A 26,118-nucleotide genomic window follows, 5' to 3' on the forward strand; every position below is an offset into this window, starting at 1 on the left:
GTGGCATGACCCCAAACCACGTACCCTGAGACCCAAGCTCACACTCTGAGCTCCGACGATACCACCACTCTGACAACAGGCTCCTCTTCCACACCATCCAGACCTGAGTTTGGGTTAATCAAGGCCATTTCCCTCTTTCTCTTTCAAACAATGAGGGAGTGACTTCCTTTTCTGTTGAAATGGGCAAGTTGTTGTTATATGAGGTTTATCCAGAGTATGAGGAGGCTGGTGTTCAGTAAATTTCCACTGCACACCTGACTGCCCCTCACACCAGGGTGTCAGCTGTGGCCTGGAGAGCAGCGTGGAGGGGAGGGCAGGCTGCCCCGGGGCCAATGCTCGCCAGGCTAAAATACAGTCCCGGTGGAGGAAGCTTCATTCTAAATCCAGGCTCCATTCCAAGGCAGCTTGTGGCCTCATTCCTCTCATTCTTGACTGCTTAGGCTTAAAACCTGTGTTTCCAGGTGAGAAGGTGGGAGCCGAATTCTCCTTGGTGTCCAACATTCCTCAGACTTTGGGAAGTCGTGGAATATTTATTGAGTAGATTTCCAATCTATTCCTGGACTTAAGCTGAGTTCCCTGGACTGGTACAAAGTGTTTTGAGGGTTCCTTTAAATAACACAGGGCTCCTGCCCTGTCATCCCTTGCACAAGTCTATAGGGTCTGGCCCAAACAGTGCTTGGTTTTTAAAAGGCCACATACTCAGAGACAAGGGTAGACAAAACTTAAAAGCCCTCTGAGACTCCTCATACAAAGAAATCAGACTAACTTCAGAATTCAATCAAGTTGTTAAAAGGTACAAAATTTCACCAATGGGAGAAAGACAATTAACGCCCAACATCTATAGTAGATTATCAATATCTAATTCATTGGTCCCCAAACTCTGTTGCACATTCAAAATCCCTGAGGCCCTGGTTATGCTCCATACCAGTTAAATTAGAAAGTCTGGGAGGAGCCAGGCATCAATATTTTTCTAAAGATCTTTAGGTGACTTCAGTGCAAAGTCTAGAAACCGCTGAGCTAATCAATACATAGTTACTAAGCACCTCTTATGTACCCAGCCGTAAGGGAGCCCTGCCCTCAAAGAGGTCGTATGACCTGGTAGTGGAGAAAAGAGTTTGCAGAATTTTAAAGCTGGAAGATCATCTGCTAGGGCAGCCTCCTCGTTACAGAGGGGGGCATCAGAGCCCAGAACGAGGAGATGACATGCCCATGGTCACACAAAACCTTGTGCAGAGCCTCCCTGAAAGCTGGAGCCCTCAGCCCCCAGGCCAGTGCTCTCCTTACCCTGCCAATCTCCCCCCTTCCCTTTTGCCCTCAAAGGACAGCAGAATGTGGGTGATTCAGCTTGAGCAGAAAAAGGCCATCTGACATCACTGCCAATTAATCATGTTCTATTCCAACATGACAAATGACGCTCGGCTCAGGGACGGTTGGCTTCGTGCTGTTCTCCAGATGCTCTTCACGTTCTCTTTCTTCAGTGCTGAGAGCTCTTCCACAGTAGGGAAGTGCCGCCTCCTCCTTCCCAGGCCTCACAGTCCCCAGGGTAGCACTGACTGTGCAGCGGCCACCAATAGACCAGGGGTCAAGCTCAGAGGCTGTAGCCTGGGCTTGGTCACCGATGTGCTGAGTGATCTTTGGTCCAATCATCCATCATAATGACTTAGGAACTTCCTAATATTCCTGGGATATTTCTAGGATTTCAGAAGGTCTAGAGGATTCTCATAGGGCCCTGAAACCCACAATGGCAGTCTAAAGAGGAGGTGTTCTCTGGTCCCCTCAGAGCAGAAGCCATTTGTCCCTCAGAAACACCCTACCCAGCCCCTGTGACGGGAAGCCCTGCTTGGCTTTGCATGAGGGACGCTCAGATGCCTGCTAGGTGGTGGAATGAGGAGCCATTTGTTCCAGCTCATGCCCTCCCATCTTCTCTCACATGCTGCAAGGCACAGCCATACTCCCGTTCCACCCCATTACCCTGCCACCACCCCAGGAATGACTCAATCCTGGCCCCGAGGTCTGGTCTTTGCATTTTCAACCCACACTCCAGTGATCTGGATTCTATTTACTTTGCAGCTGCTACAAGCCATTCCCGTCGGGGTCGGCCAGGTGTACGGCTGTGACAATCCCTGGACAGGCGGCGTGTTCCTGGTGGCTCTGTTCATCTGCTCACCGCTCATCTGCCTGCATGCAGCCATTGGCTCCATCGTGGGGATGCTGGCAGGTAGGGCAGGGCCCCTCTACGCAGGGATCATTTTCCTAAGGTCAGTTTCCCACACACACAGCAAATATTCTAGACTTACCATCTTCACTGGAGTTTTTAAACACTATTTTAAACACTATCAGGGGTAGGGACTTACTTTTCCCTTTCTTGACTTTCCAAAGGGAGCAGATTGCAGTAGTGGGACATGTGGAGACATGCGAGGGGAACGAAGACTGGTTGGCCTGAAGACTGAGTCCTTAGGAGCTGAGGGGTAGGAGAAGGGGGTGGGAGCAGAAGCGGACCAGACAGAGGCATAAGTGAGCCAACACTTTGCAATTTGAAGTAAGCTAAAAGAAAAAAGTTCTCAAAAATTGTATTGCCACTTGACAAATGTAATTTAATACTTCTACATATATGTATATGTGTGTACACACATCTATACATGTATATGGACAATAGAGTCGGAAGTTAGAGTTCAGGGCTTTGGGAATAGGAACCTGTTGACTTTTTTTCTAAGATTTTTCAAAAATGTCTTAGAAGCAGAACTATTTTATAAAAAAAAATTATCTGGAAAAAATTTCAAACTGATCAAAAATAAAAGTAGCACAAAAGTCACCCATAATTATTTACCCAGATTCACCAATTGTTCACATCCTACTATTTGCTGTAGTCTTTCTCTATCTCCATATATCTATGCACATTCATACCTTTTCTCAACCGTTTGAAGCTAAACATTTTTAATTGAAATCTTTCTTGCTAAAAATGCAACTTCTCTGGCCAAAGGGAGGGCCTGGAGTCCTATGGCCTTGCCCTTCCCCTCCGCCCCCCCGCCCCTACCCCCCTCCCCAGAAGCAGTCATACATCTTTGCGAAATCTCTGAAAAACAGTTTGGAAACCACTGTTTGTTGGTTTCCATTGTTGGTTTCCAAAGACCAGACACCATCTGTAGAGGCTCCTTTAATGGGTAGGGGTAGGAGGGGTGGGGTGGGGACAAAGGCTTGAATGAAGCCACCCTGAGTCCCAGCACCAGCCACAGGGTGGCCTTTGTGCTGTGACCCAGAGCCAGCCAGAAACACCACACTTTGTCCCACAGCCCTGACCGTGGCTACACCCTTCGAGATGATCTATATGGGCCTCTGGAGTTACAACTGCGTCCTTGCCTGCATCGCCATCGGGGGCATGTTCTACGCCCTCACCTGGCAGACCCACGTGCTGGCCCTCGTCTGTGGTGGGTATTTGGGAAAGCTGACAACTAAGTCACTCTGTTATTCCTCCCTCCCCCACCCCACCCTTGGTGATGTGAAACCCATGTGACCACTACTAAGAAGTGAGCAACAGTGATAGAAGGAGCAGTGGCTTGGGTCTTTCACAGCTGGGGGACTTGAGGTTCCTCCTCACTATAACTGCTATTATATTTACACAGCGCTTGAAAGTTCACAAGGAAATCACACGTGAATTTCCTCATGTGCAGCATTCTTGATCTCAGTGACTCTTCATTCAACAACGATTTGTAGGGCACCACTAGGTGCCCAGCCCTAGGCAAGACATGGAAAACACAGTCGTGTCCACATCCTCATAAAAACATAGTCTAGCAGAAGAGAACTCATTGCACAATTATTTAAGTTGTGATGTTTAAAAGATTGTTGGGAAAATCTAGTGAAATGGTGTACCTGGGAGCACTGAGATCTGAGAAAAATATAACATAGCTCTGTGGAAGCTTGAATTCCATAGAGTAGAGAGAGAATGCTGTGCCAAAGAGAAATTGGTCACAATCTTTATTATATCTGCACCCAGCACCACGCTCTGTGCTATATAAACATATGAACTCACTTAATCCTGGGATCACTACCAGCAATAGATTGTCAACCCATTTTACACATGAAGAAATGAGACTCAGAAGGCTTAAGGAGGCTAGAACTCGACAATTAACGGCAGAAATAGGATTCAAACCCCAGTCCCATCTTTCCACCAGCCTTCCTGCCCTGGTTTGCTTACATTCTCTGAAAACAGCAGGATTTTAATAAGCAAAATTAGAGACAGGTAAAAGGAAGAACAGCTTCCAAAAGAGCTTTTCTCTTATTTTCTCACACCTCAGTGTGAAAAGGCTAAGTGAGTTCCATGTCCCTTGTATCCCCCTCAGCAGCCAGCACAAGGGTGGACATGGAGACAGTGAGTTCAGTAAATATTGTTAAGTGAAAAGCATCAGGTATTTTGAGGTTCAGACTGGAACTGCCTTTGGCCTTCAGAGAAGTGGCAGATTCCTGTGGCTAGAACCTTCTGGGAAGGCTTCAGAGGGAGGCTGAGGTTCATCTCAACACTTCCAGGGTGGTATTTGGATAGGCGGAGAGAGGAGAAGGTGTCCTGGACAGAGAACAAAGAGAGCAAAGGGGCAGAGGCAGAAGGAGCTTGTCCACAGGCACCAGGTGTATGGCAGAGCTCCCCTAAGTGTCCTGGGAACACACATCCTGCTGCTGAACCCAGATGCCTGGCTCCTAGGGATGGACTCATAAACCAATAAAGTCCAGCTCTAATGGGACTTAGTGAAGGTCCAATAGCATCATGGTAGCTCAGAATCTTGGACAAGAGGGGCCTTATCTGGAGCTCTTGTACTTGTAGTCTGACCACTCACTCCCCAGACAGGTAATCAATCATCCAGTCATCCAGCTTGTGTTAGACCATCTTCAAGGTCAGTGTGGACAAGCAAAAGATGCTTAACAACCCCTGACTCTATACAAGGCCACCAGGGAAGTGGGAGGGGATAAAGGGATACGTAAGCTTTACTCTCTGCCCTCAGAGAATGCGTAGTCTGGTGGGAGGTGGGCCTCATGTCAAGATGAGGCTGCTGGAGACAGGCTGGGATCCCTGCTCTTGGGGAGGGTTGCGGGTGGGCCCTTGGAGCTGACTCGACGATCTTTGCTCTTCCACAGCCCTGTTCTGTGCATACATGGGAGCAGCCCTCTCCAACATAATGGCAGTGGTAAGTTTGGACTCTCCTGAGCACTGTGCCCTCCCCTAGCCAGGGCTTCAGGACGCTTGGAGTCTTGTGAAAGAATCCTGAGTGGGTTAAGGTAGCTGATACTCTGCACAACGCCTTTGGCAAGGTTTATCCAGGGTTTGTCCAGAGAAGGACTGGCAATTGGGTACATGTGCCTCTGAAGTGTGCACGGTGAGTGTGTGTGATATGCAACCAGAAGTGAAAAAAGATGCACAGATAGAAGTACTTGTGTTTGGCTGGCTGTTGGAGGTCATCCATTCCTAGGCCAATTTTCAGGTTCCATCATTAAAAAATTTTAGTTGTGTCTAAAGGTGACAATACCTCAAATTCCTAGACCAACTCCTCTGTCCTTACGATTCCAGAAATCAGTGCTGTCACTAAGGAAGGGTTCCCACCCTCAACCCCAACCACATCCTTTTCTCTGAGTCCTTGGAGCCCAGGAGCATTTTCAGACCCCAGTGCTTTTGCTTCCAGGTTGGCGTGCCACCAGGCACCTGGGCCTTCTGCCTCACCACCCTCATCTTCATGCTCCTGACAACCAACAACCCAGCCATCTACAAGCTGCCCCTCAGCAAAGTCACCTACCCAGAGGCCAACCGAATCTACTACTTGACATTGAAAAACACTGAAGAGGAGAAGTCCCCCAGTGGTGACTAGCCAAGTTCTAGGCAGAAATGCTCTTTGCCTGGACCTTGTGTCTGCTCCCTGTGGTCTCAATTCTAGGTCCATCAGCAGCAGCACCCGCTTTCTGTGCCTCTCCTTGCACCTGTGTGGAATCAAACACACCTATAACTCTCTTTCTGGTGCCAGTTTTCTCTCCCTATCCAAATTGCCATAACTATACATTGTGTGACATTAGAATACTGAGCTTACTGGAGTTAGAAGCAAGGCTTGTGTTTTAAGTGTCATCAACTTAAACCAAGAACATTCTTTGTATTTAGTCTTTTGGGAAGGTGATTAAGAGATAATCTCATTGGCATGTTTAACTAAATAATAGATGCTATAAAATTGAACTTGCTGAATGGTTCCTAGGCAGACACAGAGTGGGTGAAATTTCAGGGGACACTTGCAAAGAATTGAAGGCACCATAGTGCACAGTGCTAGTGGCTGATGGACACATGTAGCTTTACACAAAAGAGGAATTTCACACTGATAAAGTTTTAAAGTCCAAATAGGGACAACTAGGCAATGGCAGTGTCTAAACATGGAGTCTCGAACATTTAGTAGTCAGAGTAAAGGGCAAGATGATATTCCACAGCAGGGAGGAATTAATTAATTAGAATCCTATATGTGACTTTTATTCTGAAGGATAAGCATTTCTCAGTGTAGCTCAAGCCAGCAACTTTGGGTACAAATTTCAGTTGAGGAAAATACCTGAGCTCATTTGTGAATAGCTAGGGAAATTTATTCCATTTTCATATTTGCCTGTGGATATTGGAGGCTCTGTGAGATCTATGATACTTAAATGGTTAATCTTGACTCTAGAAGAACAAACAGTTATCCATGAATTTTATAATTTGACTTATCAATTAATATAGTCTTTAGCTTGCATTCAGTCTTTAGTTATATACAGATCAGAAATTAACAAACTTTTTCTGGAAAGGGTCAAATAGTAAATATTTTCAGCTCTGAAGGCCATACAGTCTCTTTTGCAAATACTCAACTCTGTCATTTTAGCAAAAATTAGCCTTAGATGGTATATAAATGAATGAGTGTGGTTGTGTCCCCATAAGCCTTCATTAAACAGGCAGCAAGCTGGATTTGGAGTAAAGCTATAGTTTGCCAGTGCCTGATACACATAATCAACATTAGCAATGGTTAGGAGTTGATGAGCAGCGGGCAGGCCCAAGGACACCACTAGTTCTGTATTACAGACATTTACCTGCTGAGTGACAGTGTGAAGATTCTTTGGAAGTGGAGCGGACATAAGAAAATGAGATTAGCATGACCAGACTCCGGAAGATGTGCCCTGAGCTCTCAGAGATGACAGACCCAGTGATGCGCACTAGCGGGTGCAGTTTCAAACCATTCCCCCTGCCACACTAATGTCTGGAACCACTCCTAAGACTCTCCGTCCCCCACCTCCTCGCTCTGTTTCCCCCAGGCCACTGACTCACCACCACGCAAGAAAGAAAAAAATGTGACTCTTCAGAAGCCCAGGAGTTTCCAGCAGCAAGAGCAGGGAGGCTCATAGAATCTCAGGGTTGGAAGGGAGTGTGGAAGCCAGGTGGTCCCCCATCCTGTGATGCATGATCCTCTATAGGAAGCATGGGGGCTTCAGTTGCCAGCCAGGCTTCCAGTCGGGGCTCAATTACCCACAATGGAATGGAGACCCCAAGGTATTCTAACAAGACATAGCAGAACCAGAGATAACCTAATCATTGCTCTAGGAAATCACCCCTCCTCTCCATTCAGCCCTGGAGACGCTCCACCCAAGAACTGAATTGGATGGGAACTGTCTTTTACTAGATTCCTAGGAGAGGAAAACTAGTGGATAAGAAAATTCTTTCTGCTCACTTGGGCAACATTATCTGTTCCCCTCCCTTCTCTTCCCACCCACTTCTTAGTGTGACATTTACAAGGTGCCACTTTGGTCACAGGGATCTGGGTTTTGGGGTTTTTTCCCCTCCCAAGTTCCCACTTTAAACCGCCCCTCCAGGAATGAAAAGTTAACTGTCTTTCAAGCTGCCAAGCTCATTTAAAGACAAAGGATTAAAAGCTAAGTCAGTCAGAAAAGGGAAAAATATGCCCACCAAGTCTGGAAAAAACACAGGTCTCCAGAAATTCTATAAAACACCATGAGCAAGATGGCCAGATACTTATGCAAAAATAGAGAAACAAATTATCTACTAGTTTGAGATAAGAAATGCTTAAATGCCTAAGTTAATCACTGCATCTCTTTGCCAAGAGAAGTCAGACAAAAGTGATGAAATTTTTTTTTAAAACACTTTTGGGGCTAAGACGCAGGAAATTGATGGCATTTCCCGAATGTGGTTAAACAAGGACCTCCTGGAGACAGAACAAATCTCATTAAGACAGGCGGTGGGCAGATGCTACATCTCTCTGTCCTGGGTGTGGGTAAGGGTGGGACAGAGTGAAAATCCCCATCCCTCTGAGAAGTATGCCCAGTGCAGGTGATCTTGTCCACAGGCCATGGACAGACGCCCAGATGTCCTCTGAAGTAGCTCAAATAGTCTCAGGGGACAGGAGAGTACCCTGAGTGACCTTGTTCCGCCTTCACCAGCACTTCCCCATCTCACTGACGCCCTGAATGAGTAGAGGCAGGAGCCCTAAACTTACAGATTCTCACCATCAACAGGAGGTTGCAAGGGAGCAGGCCTCTGGATATTGTCCATTGTCACCCCAAACTACCAACGGTAGCTCTCGGTTGTATAAATTATAGCTAAACATAATCACTTGTGGCTGAACATTAATAAGCAGTCATTAAAGAGAGAAGGAAGATACGTATAGGACTGGGGAGAAGGGGCTTTAGAGGAAACACTGTCTTAAACACTCTTTTTCAATCATGCACACCCTTTCCACTGTCTCCTCCCCAAATCTCATCTCCTCTCCCTCTGGACTCACCATCTCCCCCTGGCATTTTCATCTCTTCTACACTAAAAGTTCTACTGTCTGTGTAGAACAGTGTTGTCCTGCTGCATTTTTAAATCATTGATCTCAAATCATCCTTCCAATCACTTCTATGATCATTGACATAGTCAAGTTTTCTACTTCTTTGTGGTCAAACTTGAGAGTTTGTTTTCTAGGAAATAATCCATTCTCTTTAGTTTTAAAATGTTGATGCCATAGAGTTACTCATAATGTTCTCACAATAATTCAGTCTCTCCTATATCTCTGCTTTCTCTCCTTTGTAATTTCTAATCTTATGTAATTTTGCTCTCTCTTTTCCTTAATCAGGTTTGTGAGAGATTCATCCATTTTACTGGCTTTGTCAAAGAAGCAGTTTGGCATTATCATTTCTACTTGTTGTGGTTTGTTTTCTATTTTATTGATTTTTTTCCTATTTTCTCGTGGTTTATCTAAATGTTCGTTTTTAACAAATGTTTTAAAATTGATATAAAGCTTCTTCATTTGAGAAACTTTTTCTTTTTTCTTTAACAACAAAGGCGTTTAAGGTTATTCATTTCCCCCTGACTGCACGTTTAGCTGTGTACTGTAGGTTTTGGGGTAAAATATTCTACTTTTATGAGTTTTTAAATAGCTTGTAATTTTAGTTTTGATTTCTCTTTGATCCAAGGATTACTTAAGAATGTGTTTCTTAATTTCCAGCATTTAGGATCTTTTGATACTTTTAAATATAATCAAGTTTTATTGGATTATAAGCAGAGAATATGACTTGTAAAATCTCTATTTTAAAATTTTATGAATTTTTCTTCGTAGCCAATTACTTGATTGATTTTGGACATATAAAATGCAAATTTTTATTTGAAAGAAAGACATTAAATTGATTTATTAATTGCATCATTCAATTCTATGTGCTTATTTTTTGTCCATGGGACCTGAATTATTAAAAGAGTTTATTAAAATTCAACTATAATTGTATAGCTTATTAAACTCTTTTGTATTTCTAAAACCCTTGTCTCATGTATGTAGCAGGTACATTGTTTGGTGCCTATTGACTATCATTAATTCTTCACAGATTTTATTTTTTACTATTACAACTGCCCATTAGGGCTTTTAACCTCATTTCAGCTCATCCCACATTGATGTTGCCACACCTACTTTCTTTCTTACGTCTTCTTATACCTTTGTTTTAACCATTTTTATTTCCTTTTAACTTTATCATTTTCTTTTAACTTTATCATTTTCTTTTAACTATATTTCTTAAAAATAACCAAGCAGTGTTTTGTATTTAACCTGATCTTAGTGTTTATGCAATTTAATAGGATAATTCAACCTCTTCATATTTAGTGTAACAATCAATATGCTTGTTTTATTTCTTCCACTTTATTTTTTACTATTTATTTTTGTTACTGCTTTTGTTTTTCTTACTTTTCTCATTTGGCACATTGGATTATGTTACTTACTATCTCTTCCTTTCTTTTGTTCATTTGGAAGGTCTGCTATTTCTTTCCATCCCATTAGAAGTTGCTGCTCCTTTCTCAGTGCTCATAATCAAAACCATATTTCTCTATTATTAGATAAAAACAAGATGCCAAATATTTATCCTCACAAGATAGCCCATTTCGCCAATGCTCCTTCCTCACCCAGAGGAATGAAATCTTTATACTGCTTTCCCTGGCCTCCTACCCAAGGCCCTCCCTGGCACACTTCTCCAATATCTTGCACCCCTAGATTTTGCTGAGCTCATTTATCATTTTCAGTTTTCTCTTGCAGTATTCCTCGCTGTTATTACAAGAATCCTTGCTTAACGCCTGTGTCACACATTCCCAGGAATTCTGTCCCTGTCCACTTGGAGTTTACTATTTATGTATATTGGGCGCGTTACCTTTTACCACTGTTTCTCTACTCATTGCCTTCCCCTGTGTTCGTGATCTTTGTTCTTAATCATTAACTACCTGTTTAGGACCCTTTCTTGAGTAATTTCTTCAAATAATAAGTGACAGGATACAGGCGGCGTGCTCTCTGACTGTTCGCATGTCCCCCGTTTCTCTCTGCTCTGAAGTGAGCGGCGTTTCAGGGGGACGGGCCCCTGGGCGGTGGCCTTGCCCCTCAGCTGTCTGCAGGTGCCGTGTCGTCCTTTCCTGGCCGCCAGGTGTTACAGATAAGAAATCCGATGTGGGTCTCATCCTTTCCTTCTTGGAAACAACCTGTCCTTTCTTTCCATCAGGTCGTAAGGTTTTCGCCTTCCCCTCGGAGTGCAGCGATTTGGGGACGCTAAGCCTAAGCGTGTGTCTTTCATCGGCGCTGCCGTGAGGCTGCAAACTCAAGCCTTGCTCGGCTCCCGCTTGCCTCGCTCGCCTCTTCCTCCCCCTCCCTTGTGCCGTTTCTGGGGTGCCTGGCATCCTTCGGTTGGCTCTTGAGCTCTGCTCCAAGTTGTTCGTCTCCTTCGCAATGTCCGCCGTGCGTCTTTTTGCTCTGTCTTGAGATATTTCTTCCATTTAATCTTCCAGACCAGTGATTCAGATCACAACAGTAACCTGTCTTTTCTTCAATGCAACAGATTAGTTGAATATTTAAGTTCAAAACTCATTCTTTTCATTTCTCACTGTCTTTGGGATGGGAGCCAAAATTGAATCTCCATGGGTGTATATGTTATTCTTTTGTTGTTACCTCTCTCCTCTTGCTCCATAAATCAGACACAGCTCTGGCAACTCGTGGCCCCAGGTTTCTGCCTATTCCTCTTACTCCATGATTCGTGGGCCCCCGTCCTGGTAGCTCAAGGACACTTGCCACGAGTCAAGGCCCTGGAAGCTCTGCCCTGCGGCCTGACCTCATTCACTCGTTCATCCAGGTGACATTTTGTGAGGAGCTATTAATATGTTACTCAAGCCCCTACTTGACAACAAACCAGGAAAGAATCAGACCAGTCCCTGCCTTCAAGGAATTCATTTTATGGGGATTTGCCTGGGCAGGTGAGTAGTCTCACCTGAGGTGGAAATGAGGCTCACACCACAGATTGCCTGAGCCCCATAAGTTAGGAGCATCAGTTTTATTATCTTGAATGAATTATCTGGTTGGGTTGGCCTTCTGTTCAGGAAAAGCATCAAGCATGATTTTAAGGGCCTGGGGAAATTTCTGTACCCATCCTCCTCTTGTCTTCTATCTTGCCATTACCTGCTGCCCAAACATTCCCAGCCATCCCTTCAGCTGAAGGCTTTGAACCTGTTAAAATATAAACGGTTCTGGGAAGGTACCCCAGTTAGCATGATTAGTCATTTGCATCTTAGGTGGAAGGAATCATTTCTGAGAATAGGTTGAATGAAAAAGGAGGGGAGAGTACCAAGAAAAAAATGGGTAGCACATTTTAAGAGAGCCTTTGGCAAGGAAGGGTACCCTGAGATGAGGCCGAGCTGGGTGAATGAGGCCTGGGCCCCCTTGGCTCATCGGTGATGATAATGAGGGCACTGTACTGGGCTTTCAGAAAAGAAGAAATGACTGGGGATGCTTGCTTTGGGTGGGGGTAGACCAAACAACCACTGTAGACTTTCCCTTCCAGCTCTGAGTTTCTGTGATTCCATGGCCCTGAGTTCCTGCAGAGAAATGAGGAGGAGATATCACTGAGGTGGCAAAAAGTTAAGAACATAGAAATCAGATGTACCCAAAATATGCTGTTGTTGCCTTTACAGCTCTCCCTAGAGCTTACCCAGTTAGTCATCCGGTCGGTTTACCAAAACTTTCAACATGATTGCTTGCGTGGGTGCAAGCTGAGGGACCAATGTCACTCAGCTGTGCCTTTACTTCACCTTCTCCTGATCAGTGTCCCCTCTCAGGGGGTTCTTCTGGTCAGCCTCTAAGATCTGCCCATCGAGATGCTCAGTCTTCCTGGCCTATATCTATGGCTACATCAAACCCGTGGGCTTCCATTTTTGTGTGTGCTTCCTGTAAGAGTCTGTGTTTTCTTGGGTCATAAAGGTTGCAAGGGCCTGGGGACAACTATAACCTAAGACCAGTTAGGAGTGGGTAGTTTCAGGGTGACTATGATTTCTACTCAATAAACTTCAGTCTCATTTGGCAACTTTAAAGGTCTTCATTTTTATGTGAGATTATTTTTTACTTGCCTGCCTTTTCCTGCCCCTTGCCGTTCAGAGAAGATAGACGACGAATCCATAGGGAATCCTTCTGTCTTTCCAATGTCCCAGGGAGGGGGAAAGGTGAGAAGACTGCCAGAAATGTCCTTCTTAAACTCCGTGAATTGATAATTAGGAGCCCTCAGGCCCCTGCTACAGGTGTACAGGCTGCTAGAACCGATAAAGTAAAGAAAGTAGCTCTTCAGAGAACTTCTGGCTCAGCTGGCGTTTATGCCTCTGAAGAATCTGACTTCTCCAAGCTTAGCCCCTGGCGGTCAATGCAGCCTCCTCCCTCTGGGTGGAAATGTCGAGTTGAAGGGAGTCGTGAGCATTGAAAACTTAATTCTGAAGTGAATTCTGATTAACTGAGCCTCAAGGAAATAATCTGTAGGTACAGACAGATCTCTTGGGGAGTTGTTAGTTAATTTTTTAAAATTATGAATGATTTCATACCCCAGAAGGAGGAACAAAAGTTACCAAAACAAAACACAAAAGCCCACCTGTGTATCATTACATTCGTGACACCCAGTAAAAGGCCAAGGAAAGTTCTGGGACCTGTCAGAGACAAGATTCCATCTTGGTCTTCTGCCTTCTAGGAGGGCACTTGATTGCCCCACCCTGTGTCTAGTGTGTGACTACACTTCTCAGCACCATGGTTCCATTTAGCCCACGGCGCAGCGTGTGAATGGTTCCTGGACGGTTCCTCAGGAATAATCATTTCCTGTCTTTTCAAATTGGTTACATGTTGTGCGTGGGTAGCATCCCCTTGTTACTTTTGGTGCAAATAATTAGGGGGCTCTAGTTAGGGAACCATAAGAATCTCAGAAGCCCTCAGGAGAGGCCAGCACACGAGGGCACCCAGGGCTGAGCCAAAAGACCAGCCAGCTGGAGAACAAGAAAAAGTATTGTCAGTAGACAGCCATGGACCCTGAACTTGCAGCAACAGGGGAGGGCCCCCTGTGCGGGAAACTGGCCTGCAGTCAGTTCCCACCTGTCCCTGGAATGTGTTTGCTTTCCTTCTTTTGAAGGCCTCGGTGATCAGGACCCCTCTTTGGCAGTTCCAAAACACCTGGCACGGTGGTTCGGGGGGTTTGACGTCAGTGGGCAGTTTGTCTACTCAGGTGTAGCTAATTTCTGCAGTGCGCGGTTCTGCTTCTGAACCTGGGTAGGCCACCTCACACCTTGTCACGGAGTGGGGGGACCGGGCCGGGAGGATACACAAGCCCGAGGGAGGGGGGGCGGGTGATAATTGACCCATCACACTGCAAAGCCAAACAAAACGTGTTTTGATTGGGCCCCCTCCCCAAACTCCAGCCTTCCAGACCCCAGGGCTCATGGGACTTGGGAGGGCCGCCTTCCCTAATATATAGAGCTCAGCATCCTTTCTGGAGGCGGGGGTTAGGTCTTACCCTTCTTGCTCGGAGCGGGTCCCATGGTGAGTCTCCAGGACACCAGTCAGTAGAAGTCAGAAGGAGGAAAGGCCTGAATTTTTCCACAGAACCAGAAAGACAGTGTCTGCTATTGGGCTATACAGAAATTTCCATCAAGATGCCTATGGAACACTGTTGCCCAGCCGGTGCCCTGCCTGCACAGGGAATTGAGAGAGTTTATTGAGGTTGGAAGGCAAATTGGCCCCCCGAGGAGATAACTCTTAGATGATTGCTTTAAAGGCAAATGCTGGAGTGAAAATTCTAATGAGAGTAACTGGATGGTAACGCTTGAAGGACATGAAAGCTACTGCTAGATAGTCCCCGGCTCTGCCCCTTTAAAGGAAACCTGCCTGATCAAACCAGGTCAGGGAACCATGGTAGCTGGCGCCAGGATTCCCTGGGGAGTTTAGGAAGTAATCTTTTGTCAAGAAGGCCAGAGAGAGCGTGAGCAAGCTGCAGAAAGAGCATCTGTCTTTCCTCTCCCTTGTCCTCCATGGTACCCTTCCTCAACTGGAAGGCATGCGCCAGGCATAGGGTTAGGAAATGCAAAGGGAATTTACAGAAAGTCAGCAAGAGGATGGGCTGGAGGGTTCCAGGAATTGAAGGGGTTTGGGTTTAGGGAGAAGTCCACCGCCTGGAGTTGAGGACCAGAGACGCCGCCCAATCAGAAAGAAGCTTCTTTCCAAATCTCAGTGGTCTAGATTCCTCCAGCCCTGTGCAGGACATCAAAAGGAGCCCAGGTAAGAGGTCCTGGGGGGAGAGAAATGGGCCATGTAGACCCTGTGGTCAACGGGACCGCCTGACTTTTCAAAGGAAGAGTAAAAAGAAAGGCTGATCTTTTTGTGTTCCTTTCTTCTGTTGATCTGTGGTATCTGGGGGAAGGCCAGTCTTGGGACAGGAAACTTTACTAAGAACTCTAAAAATAGTTTAGATTCTGGAAGCTTCAAACTGAAAAAGCTCTTTTTTTGTTGTTTTTTGGGGTTTTTTTTGTAATTCAAACCCCTCACTTTATAGATTAGGAAACCACAGCTTGTCCAGGGGCCTGTCCGAATGATAAAAGAGCCTGGACACATGCCCAGGAGTCTTAACTCACAACCTTGGGCTCTTCTTGCTCACCTGGTGCTGGAAGTAGGTGAATCCATCAGCTCTCAAATCCCCTTACCACCATACCTGCCCACTGGATGAGCCTTCGTATTATTTGTCATCCTTTCCACAACTCTCTAATTCACAGCTCTGACATTAGTATGGTCCCCAGGGCAGCACTGTGTTGAGTTGAGCTGTGGGATGTTAATGAGGTGGATTCAAAAACCTTCCTCCCAGGAATCATTAGCTGCTGCTTCTAGGGTGATGAAACCTGGTCCAGGCATCTAAACCTCTCTCCTCAGGTTCTAACCCCTTCCACAGATGTGCCTATAGAACTAGACTATCTCAGTATCCACAAACATCTTAACACCCCAGGTTCACCGCCTATCTTCTTGGTGCCCCTCTCTTACATGGTCATCTTAGGTTACTATAGACATATTCTGAGTGGATATTTCTGGAAGAGAGATAGCTGTGCCTTAAGGATTGACATCTCAGGATATTGAAGTTATCTGATCAAAGAATGGGCAACCTGTAAGGTATGTGATCTCCTCCAAAACTGGCACCAAAGGATATGTGCCTTGGTGAACTTGCTGGGTGGGGGAAGATTATCCGGTGAGACTTGGAAGTGCCCATGGCCAGGCCTCTGCCTGCTGTCAACCCTGGCCTTGACATACCCCTGCTCTCAAACGTGTACAGCATCTACACCTTTCTTCAAGGTTAGAGGAGGGGAAATACGTTTACTATCAAGTGCCAATTCTAACTAATTGGTATTGATTGTCTGCAGCACTGTGTTAAGAAGAATTCTGAGGTTGTGTTGAAACTTACGAGGAACACGCTTATGATCAGTTAGCTGTTTGCCATAGATAATAGAAGTAGTGGTGGAGAGGAGAATGTGAGAAAAGGGAGTATGGAAATATTGCCACAAGAGTAGAAGTTGGCGTACAATGGCGCAGAACTTTCCTTGGCCTTTTATTGGGTGTCACAAATGTAATGGTACACATGTGGGCTTTTGTGTTTTATTTTGGTAACTTTTATTTCTCCTTCTGAGATATAAAATAACTCATACTTTTTTAAAATTAAAAATGTCACAAATCCATTCAACCATTTGAGAAGGCTCCAATTGTCTGTAAAACACCGACAATGCAGGAGCAAAGCATCAACACCAAGTCAAAATTTGGCTCCACAACTGGCTAGATATGTGACCTCAGGTGAGCCACTTCCCTCTGGACCTCAGTTTCCTTCTGTCAGTGCCCAGACTGGCAGGTCACTTGGTCAAGGATTGATAATTCCAAGTAGTTTCATTAGATTGGAAAGGATTTATTAACTTTTCATGTGCATGGTAACTATAAATATAAAACTTCACATTGCCCCTAACTTTGAAACATGTAGCCTAAAGTCTTCTACAAATGCAATGGGAATCCAAAGAATGGAATGATCCATATGGCCAAATAAGTCAAGGATGGCATCATTGGAGGAAGTAGAGCATAAATCAGACCTTGAAGGGTCAATAGAAATTAGGCAAGAACAGGAAGGAAACAGAGGGCCAGTGATGAAGCCAGAGTGCCAAGGCAGGGTGCGCGTTGAGAAGGAACTGGAAGAGCTGGACGATGAAGTTAGCTATGTTGTGGAAACTCTGGAAAGCCAGGTAGAGGAGCCCAAGCATTATACTCTTAGCAATAGGGAGCCATGTAGATTATTGAGTAAGAGAGTGACATAATGATATGGCCCATGGTTGAAGCAGAGAATGGTTTGAAAGGGGAGAGATCAAAATCAGGAACATGGACAGTGTAGACATTCAATTCTGAGGGTGTGGGCTGGGGTTGGAACAGGGGGAGAAGAGTGCACAGTCATTCTGGAGGAAGATCAGACAGGTGTTACCCCAATCACAGGTAGCCTGCTCTGACTGTTGTACTTTAACCTCATTTATGAAGTCATCATAAGGTATCTTGAGGTTAAATGAGATACCAACTCATTTATGCTTATTAATGTCTTCTCCGTGGGGTGAGCCAAAGACACCAAAAACAAAGCAAAACCAAACAAAATCTAGACAAGTCCATTGGCCAACTAGTGAGCTCTGTGAGGAGGAAGAGAAATAGTTTAAAGCATTTACTATGAGGATGGGATCTCGCTTATCTCAGGATTACAGTGACTCTACCCCCACCTTCTTAAAAATTGGCCAATTTAAAAGTTGGGACTTCCAAATAATTTATCCCCAAGTGTTCCCATGGACTTGACCTCCACCTTTACTCTGTCCATGTCCCTCACAACTCCTTCCCAGTGCAGCTATAGGAGGAAGGCTCAGGAAGATTCATGGGTTTTTCTTGAATCCCCCAAAATCAGGGTTGAATTGATAGACCGAAAACAAATCCCTAACAGAAAAGAAGGTGTAGGGAAATAAGTCTTGGACTGGAAGGCAAGAGATGATCAGTTGTGTGGATTCCAGTAAATCGCTCTGTTTTTCTAGGCTTCAGTTTCACCATCTGTAAAATGAGAGGGCTGGAGTGGATAATCTCAAAAAAGTTTTCAATTCTAACATTCAAGGCCTCTGCTAGCTTAAAGAATGATCTTTAAAAATGTCAACTAAACACAACTTCACACAAAAAATACCATTGCATTTACCACCCACAGGTATCCATCCATATCTCTCTCTCTCTCTCACACACACACACACACAGTGCAAAGCTCAACTTCTGCATAAGGAAATATGCCCAAATTGTGGCCAACGTGTAACCATGTAGAAATGAAGGAAGAAAAAAAATCAAATCATATATAATGTGTCACTTCAAAAAAAAGTCATGCTGGCGTAGTAAGGAAATTGCCTTGTGATGTGTAGGCTGGAGTAACAGGAGACCCAGGGAGCTGGGAAGGGATGACAAATGGGTCTTAATGGTAGGTTCCAGATGCTCCATATGTTGAGCATTGCAAGTGATATAAGGACAGCATCGATCCACCTCCAGGAGATAGCAAAACTTGTCCAAAACCTGAGAAAGACAGCTTGTGGAAAGTGTACAAGCATGGACCTGTTTGAGAAAAAGGTTGGCTTTCAATAAGATCAGCTAGATCATTTTTTTCCTCTGCTGAAAGATGTCATAGATGGTTTGAGGTTGTTTTGAGCCCCTCAAAGAAATTGCAGTGAGCTTCCAAATTGTATTTGACAGGTGGGCTCTTCTCCTAAATCTCTTTCATCCCTGTTATTTGAATGGTTGGTGTTTTCTGTACAGTAGAAGTCAGTAGGGGCGTGAGTCCTGTGGGACAGGACTCCAGAAAAAGTGTTTCCAAACAAATCATTGTGGCTCTTCACTGTTCTTTCCTTCTCTGAGTCAATGGGTGGAAAACACCATTGGATTCTTGCCTATTCAAACATGGGTGGCAGAAATCCTGGAGGACAGGGACCATGCCCCTGAAATGGTCCTGAACGGCCCCGTGTGAAGCTACATGCACCAGGACACCTAAAAAGCTTGTCAGAGTAGGAGAGGGCGGCAGTTCCTACACCAGGCGGGCATGCCGAGGGGCCACTCAGCTGCTAAGGTTTACCCGCAGGTCATCGAGGACAGAGCTGCCCAAACCGTGTGCCACAGCACACTCACAGCGGGCCTGAGAGAGCAACCTCCTCGGCTCTCTACGCGACCAGGTGGGACTTGATGTGGCCACAGTCCCTGGGCCCAGCTATGTGGTCCCCAAAGTATCAGTAAATTGCTGTCACCTTAGCTTTAAGTTTTTTCACAGCCTCAGGAAATTTATTACTTTATCTCCAACCTTCTTCATGGCATCTGCTCCCACCTTTCATTCTCAATTCTTGGCCCGTCCACCTGGAGGGGCTGCTGCCTCCCTAGGTGGTCTGTAGCCTGGCAGTCAAGTATCACCCACCTGAGAGAGACCCAGACCAACACCGTATCAGACCATACTTGGTGCCACCTCCCAACTCATCCCAAACAAGGACAAGAAATGTTTTTAAAAGAAAGCGAGATGCCTTTGGTTTTTGTCTTTTGTGACTGGGATGTCAACTCTTGGAACTCAAAGTAATATGAGTCCTGCAGAGCCAGGGCACGAAAGGTGAGCCAGGCCTCCTGCAGCCGTCTATGGAGCAGCGCATTGGAAGTCGGGGGCCTGGGTGCAGTGTCTGGCTGCACCGTGGAGAATGAGTGACTTGAGCGAGTTGATTTCTCTGATCTAGAAGGTATCATGTTGAAACTCCACGAGTCTGTGATGGTCAGATCAAAACAGCGGTGTGCCCAGGGTGTGTCTGGGTAGCTGACAGGTAGCACATGAGGAACAGGAGAGACGGGCAGGCAGAGGTGCCCTTCCAGCCATGCAGCGTGCACAGGGCTTGGCGCTTTGGGGAAATGCCCCGCTTTGTCAGGTGATGCGATGATCCCCCTCCTTGGTCCGTGTCCCCCTGCATGAACCCTGTCTGCAGAGGTGTCCCAGGGCAGGATGGCATTCCAGGTGTCTCTGAAGCACATCGAGAGGGCTTCTCCAGCCTCGGGAGTTAGGGTTCAATGCTGACCCCCAGACAGCATGCTGCATCGCAGGCTTCTTCCCCATCCTAAGGCTAGAGGGAAGGGAGATGGCCACATGTTTGCCCTGCAGCCTGAGAGTGCAGACAGGCCCCTGTCCTTGCTGATACATGCCCCGCATACTCTCTGGTTGTTGGCCGTGATGTGCTCTGAGCTTTCTGAAGTCGTTTCTAGGTGAGCAGTGTGATCTAGACCAGGGCTTTCAAACTTGGATGTGCACACACGTCAGCTGGGGAACCTCATTAGAAAACAGATCCTGGGAGCTGCTTTGACATCCAGGAAGCTGGTCCATGAACCAGACTCTGGGCAGCAAAGATGGAGAGAAAAGGGTTGAAAGTTGAGAGCCGCATGGCTCACTGTGTGTGGGCTGCTTCAGAAATTATTCAGAGCCTTCCTTTCCCATCTTTTGCAGCTAACACTGCCTACTCCATCCGTTTAGAAGGTACTATTAAAGGAGCCAAGTGAGTTAACTTAGAAAGTGTGCAAATGTAACAACGGTGTGAATGTCCCCGCTCTTCCTGGCAACCGCTAGATCACCTAACCATAGCGTGCACTGGAACCCCACGCGGGAATTGTTAAAACTGCACAGCTCGTGGCCAACAAATGCTCCAACTAATGGCCCTGTGGGCACAGGAACATGCAGTTCAACCTGCCACTAAGGCAGTGTGAGGCTTTCAGGTCTCAGACCACGTGCTCTGAGAGATCCCGTCCCATATGGCATTTGTACTCTGCTCTCCCCATGTGTGCAAATTTAAAATAATAAGCCACAGCAGAGGGTTTCTTGTAGCTGGTCACCAATTCAGGACTCTACTGCCCCATAGACTGGTGTTCATCGTGCTTTAATGTGCACGGAAGTCCCTGAGGGAACCTGGTTGAAATCCGATTCTGATTCCATCCGCCTGGGTGGAACCTGAGATGCGGCATTTCTAACATGCTCCCAGATGCCACTGGTCCAGGGAGCACACTTGGAGTAGCAAGAACCTAGCTCAGTGGTTCTCAACCCCGGCTGCCCATTACAGCCATCTTTTAAACGCTATGAGCATTTAAAAACTTTAATTTTTTAAATTGGTCTGGGATCAGGTTCAGGCATTTTAAAGCACCCACGTGATTCTAATGCACAGCCAGCCTTGAGGGGCGCCCCCCAACAGGCTCCAGGCCACAGAGGGGAGCCATGCGCTGGCTTAGGGCCCAGCACCCAGGCCAGCCCAGGGGCTGGCTCAGCGAGCCTTAGGGCAGTTCCTTGCTGGAGAAACGTGCAGACTGGCTCGTCTCTCGGCACCGATACGTGTCTGTGGTCCGGTTTCTGTGGGGAAAGGAGCGGACGCTTTCGCGGAGGAATGAAGAAGCTGGATGTTCCGCAGATAGATGCAGTCCCTGTGCAGCTTCAGGCCACGCCGCTCTTTCCTTTCCAGCTCCTGCATGTGAATTTCCCCGCACTCTCTGCTTGGCTCTCACAGGGTTGCCGACGGGGTGGGCCACTGACCTGTCTCGTTTTGCCCCTGGCTAGGTGGCGGTGGGGAGCAGCCCGTCACGACGAGCCCCAAGGCGGAGGAGGGCTCGGAGGCCGTGCTCCCCAAGCCCCGGAGTGTGTTCCATATCGAGTGGTCGTCCATTCGCAGGAGGAGCAAAGGTGTGCACTTCCTCCCCCTCGCTCCCAGGCCCTTGATTTACTCATCTGTAAAATGGGTGCAATGGCAGCACCTGCTTCACAGGGTGGTGGGGAGAACCATGAGGGTCAGGCTTGTTCTTATCACAGCCGACTTCTGACCCCAGTCAAAGGTCCCAGTGTCTACACTCTCCCTGGGTGGGAGACTAAACAGGCAGTGGGCTCTGTAGGTCAAGGCCAGGAGGTCTCAAACTTGGCTGCACATTGGAGTCACCTGCATCCCATCCTGGAAGGCTCCAATTTAATTCTGCTGGGGAGCAACCTGGGCGGGCTTATGGAGCTTTAAAAGCTCTCCAGGAGATTCTGTTTGCTGCCACGTCACAGACCACTGGTCTAGGAGCTGGGGGTGAAAAGTTCTCAGTACCGCGGTGGTGAGGAAGGTAAGGACGGGGGAGCAGGTAGAGAGGCATGGAGGGGAGGAGGCTCCCCAAGGCCAAGACGGGGTCCAGAGGGCAACTAGAGCTGAGCCAGTGGGAGTCAGAAACCTTGGCTTTAGAAGCTGCAGACATGTTGTGGCAGAGAGGAAAGAGCCGGGGGTGGGGAGGGCACTGCTGGAGGGTCTCCTCAGCCCTTTGCAAGGTCGGAGCAACCTCTTGAAGAGTCAGGGCAGAGAGACAATCTCATTCTGCCCCCAAACCCCAGAGAGGAGAGCCAATTTGCCTGGAGTCACCCAGTTGGCCAGGGGCACTGCGAGGGATAAAACCAATTCCCAGGTCACTGTCCTTTTTACATCACATGCTTCCCAGAAGTGACTTTCTTGCTCCAGGTTATCTGAGGCTCCTTCTTTCACACTCAAAGTAGTCATCCCAGAGAATGGGCCTAGCGCTATGGAAAACATCACACAAGGTGAAGAGCCCCTCTAGCCCAGGAGTTTGTATTTGTCAGGAGCCCTGATTTGGTTCGGGGCTGGGGTGGGGAAGGGCCTAGCAGAGAGCCTGTGCAAAGGAGCCTGGGAGGTAGAGCTTGATCGCAATTGCTGAAGAGCTGGCAGGTAGCAGGAGCTTCCGAGAGAAGCAGTGGGTCTGTGGGGATATCCCACACACTGGCCTCAAGTCTAGAGGAATCCTCTTTGCTTCCTAACTCTTCCTTCCTAAGCTTCCAAACATTCATTTGTTTCTCTTACACAGTGTACCTTCCCAACCACAGTGGTATTTGCAGACCCTGCTCCTTCCAGAGTGGGAACACAGTGCTTGGACGCATTCCTTCTAGTGCTTAGGGCCTCTAAAGACTCATGAACACATCCTGCCTATTCAGTCTGAAAAGACCTGCGTTCAGAGCCCAGCCTGCCATTCTCATACTTGACCACAAGAGGGAACCAGAGCATCAAGACTGAAATAGCTTCTTTTACAATGTATAAAAACCCTACTGAAACTGGTCATCTTTAAAAATAAATTATCCAGTAATAATGAAAAATATGTTTAGAGCTACTTTACAAGTTTTCTAGAATTATGAGGGCATGCCAAAGTCAAGTTCAAGCAATGGCATGGATATCACTTGTCTTATTTCAACCAGCGGTTGCTGCTAAAATACCTAAAATTCTGAGACATACAACCAAAAAAGAGACCCAAGCAGCCCAAGGTCATCCAGTTGGGAAGAGGCAAATGCAAACAGACCTTACATGGTTCAGGCAGCTTCGTATTTCATGAGCAATAGTGTCCAAGTCCCTTCCTTTGCACACCTATGAATTCTCTGTGTGGTACAAGAGAAAGTGGATTCGGGGATCATGGGCAAGTCACTGTTTCCTCATAAGAGTTGAGCTAAATCAGAGCATGTTAACTGAAGGTCAGTGGAATCTCTGGACTCTAAATTCCTGTAAAATGTTTACATGAGGGAGTGCATTTTTCCCCCAAAGGGAGAGACCAAATAGGTTCATAACCAGTAAAAAAAAAGGGGGGGGGGGGCAGTGGTTTGGAGCTTCCAGCTGCAAGGTGCCCTGGTTCTGGGCTTCCTCTAGTGGAACAGGAAAGACAGATATTCCAACATCAGCCTCCACAAAATCTGCTGCTCAATGCCAGGGCAGAGGTGTCCTAATTGATGATTGTTTTCCTTCCAACTCCAGTGTTTGGGAAAGGTGACCACCAGGAGAGGCAAACCAAAGACCCTTTCCCCTATCAATACCGGAAGCCCACGGTCGAGTTGCTGGTGAGTAATGAGGGGCCCAAATGAGTGGCAGCGCACCACAGGCCCAGAGCCTGTGGCAGATCAGGGAGCCGAGGCCCGGGAAAGGCATTCTCTAGTTTGGGCAGACTTTTCTTGAATTCATATTTCCAGAAACATAGTTACCTGGGATAAAAAAAAAAAAAAAATGTGCATTTTTCACAGTTTACTTTATAAAGTTTCATATTCCTTTTATTTGAATTCTTTATTATCCATCTTCCTCTAAATGCAGCATTTACGCATTTAGGAAGCGAGCTGGAGCCAATTTTCAAAAACAGAATCTTTACGTGTTTAATTTTATGGACAGTTGCATTTTAATGTTGGAGAGGTGATTTCATCTGGAAAATGTGTGCTATAGTGGAAGTAAGGTTGTTTTTTAAAAAGACTCTAAAGATCTGTGGTTAAATCCGAATTCTACTGTTTGGCCTTGATGTCTGCAAATGAGAAAACCTCTCCACATCCACAGAATGAGAATAAAGATATTGTCATGTTGTATTTGAAGATTGTTGCTCTTATTAACAGAGGTGGCATAATAAACAAAAGATATTCCAGGCTACAGGAACACAGAGATGATTAAGTAGCAATTTCACTGAAAACCAAATGAAAACCTTAGCTTGGGCCCCAGGCAAGCACAGTGCCACTTCTGCGTGTGAGAAGCACAGAACATGGGACCTCTTGCCCTCTCTTGTCCCTGGGCAGGACTTGGACACCATGGAGGAGAGCTCGGAGATAAAGGTGGAGCCGAGCGTTTCCAGGACCTCCAGGATTCAGAGCTACCTGGCTGCCGGCGGGAAAACCATCAGCAACGCCCTCAGTTACATCACAGGAGAGATGAAGGAGTGTGGAGAGGGGCTCAAAGGTAAAGGTCCTGCGGGAGCGACCCCTGACCCTATCCTCAAAGGTCACCCCCAGTCGTCCCCCTAGGAGACACTTTGCCGTGATTCTCTATAGACTAGACTGAGTTCTATCTTTCAAAAGTAGGAGTTTCGCTGTTAGAACAGACACAATCTCTTGGGATGTAAATGCAGCGCCTGTAAGCGCAGGGCTCTCCCTGCTGAACACACAGCCATGCTTCTCAAATGGCCCATCACGGTGTGCAGCTGGGCATCTTAGCCAGCATTCTAGAAAAAATGCCTGCCCCGTGGACGGCTCGCCGGAGAGCTGTGCCTACCATTCCAAGAGGTTCTCTCGGGCAATCTCCCCAGAGCTCGGGCCATGGGTTTGACACCCTCTTGGTAGCAAGAGAGTCTTCTTTCTGGATCCGTCTTCTTGAAATGCATGCCGTTCTCACAGGAGCATAGATAGCTCGCGATCCACAACTGGGAAACAACCAAAACCCACAGCCATCTAAAGAGTTCCCTGGGCAGTCAAGTGCCCTCTGGGTTTCTTGGTTTGCCCTCTCCTGTGACAGGTGACAGCAGGGGGCTGGCTCCCTGCAAACCCACTTTGGGTGTGGAGTTTCCCTCCAGGGCTGGGCCCAGGGCCATCCTTCTGAGCACTGACTCCCTGCCCTGGTTCCGTTTCAGAAAAATCCCCCGTGTTCCAGTTCCTCGACTGGGTGCTCCGGGGCACATCTCAGGTGATGTTTGTGAACAACCCCCTCAGTGGCATCCTCATCGTCTTTGGCCTCTTTGTCCAGAACCCCTGGTGGGCCATCTCAGGCTGCGTGGGCACCGTGGTGTCCACTCTGAGTGCCCTCATCCTCAGTCAGGACAGGTAAGTTCCAGGAGAACCAGGGCCCCAGCATGAGGCCAGAGGTCACTCCCTGCGGGACCACTGCCACCTTCCCATCCCCTCACTGCCTGGCTCCCAGCTCAGAAACCCCTCAAAATTAAGGACACTAATAACTAAACACAACCATTCTCCGATGATTTTGTAACCGCTGCACGTCGTCGAGGGGAATGGGATGAGGGGCCGATCGTTTGAAGGAGTGTGTGGTCAAGCCCCAGTGGAGAAAAGTCTGACTCAGAAGGAAATTCAAAGAGGCAGCACCCCTACACTGGACCTTGGGGCCCCCCACTTCACCAGCCCTCCCTTCTCCCCCCAGATCGGCCATCGCGGCAGGACTTCAGGGCTACAACGGGGTGCTGGTGGGGCTGCTGATGGCCGTGTTCTCGGACAAAGGCGACTATTATTGGTGGCTTTTGCTCCCTGTCATTGTCATGTCCATGTCCTGGTAAGTTGGCTTCTGAGGCTGTGGGTGAAGATCAGGGGCTGCCGATCTTTTTATCCCAACTCCATGACTATCTGTCTAAACTCGCTTTGAAAGTGGCATTTGTTTAGCTTAAACATCGGCAACATCCACGGGAAGTAACAGCTAATGCCATACAGTGCCAGCACTGTGCGAGGGGGCTGATGGAC

The 26,118-nt window shown here is 47.0% G+C and overlaps 1 protein-coding gene across 1 annotated transcript in view; it reads left to right on the forward strand.

The window, feature by feature from the left end:
* The window catches only part of SLC14A2 (solute carrier family 14 member 2), a 48,021-nt gene that overhangs the window by 12,442 nt on the left and 9,461 nt on the right, over window positions 1–26,118 (forward strand). Inside the window, exons 6-14 of the mRNA XM_016225039.2 lie at window positions 2,071–2,218; window positions 3,291–3,425; window positions 5,125–5,174; window positions 5,667–5,841; window positions 21,442–21,564; window positions 23,660–23,742; window positions 24,457–24,616; window positions 25,284–25,473; window positions 25,805–25,933. Of these exons, the coding sequence (XP_016080525.2) occupies window positions 2,071–2,218; window positions 3,291–3,425; window positions 5,125–5,174; window positions 5,667–5,841; window positions 21,442–21,564; window positions 23,660–23,742; window positions 24,457–24,616; window positions 25,284–25,473; window positions 25,805–25,933 (1,193 nt within the window). The remainder of the gene's footprint in view (window positions 1–2,070; window positions 2,219–3,290; window positions 3,426–5,124; window positions 5,175–5,666; window positions 5,842–21,441; window positions 21,565–23,659; window positions 23,743–24,456; window positions 24,617–25,283; window positions 25,474–25,804; window positions 25,934–26,118) is intronic.

This window comes from Miniopterus natalensis, chromosome 7 (genome assembly GCF_054644295.1).
Source record: "Miniopterus natalensis isolate mMinNat1 chromosome 7, mMinNat1.hap1, whole genome shotgun sequence".
Taxonomy (NCBI): Eukaryota; Metazoa; Chordata; class Mammalia; order Chiroptera; family Miniopteridae; genus Miniopterus; species Miniopterus natalensis.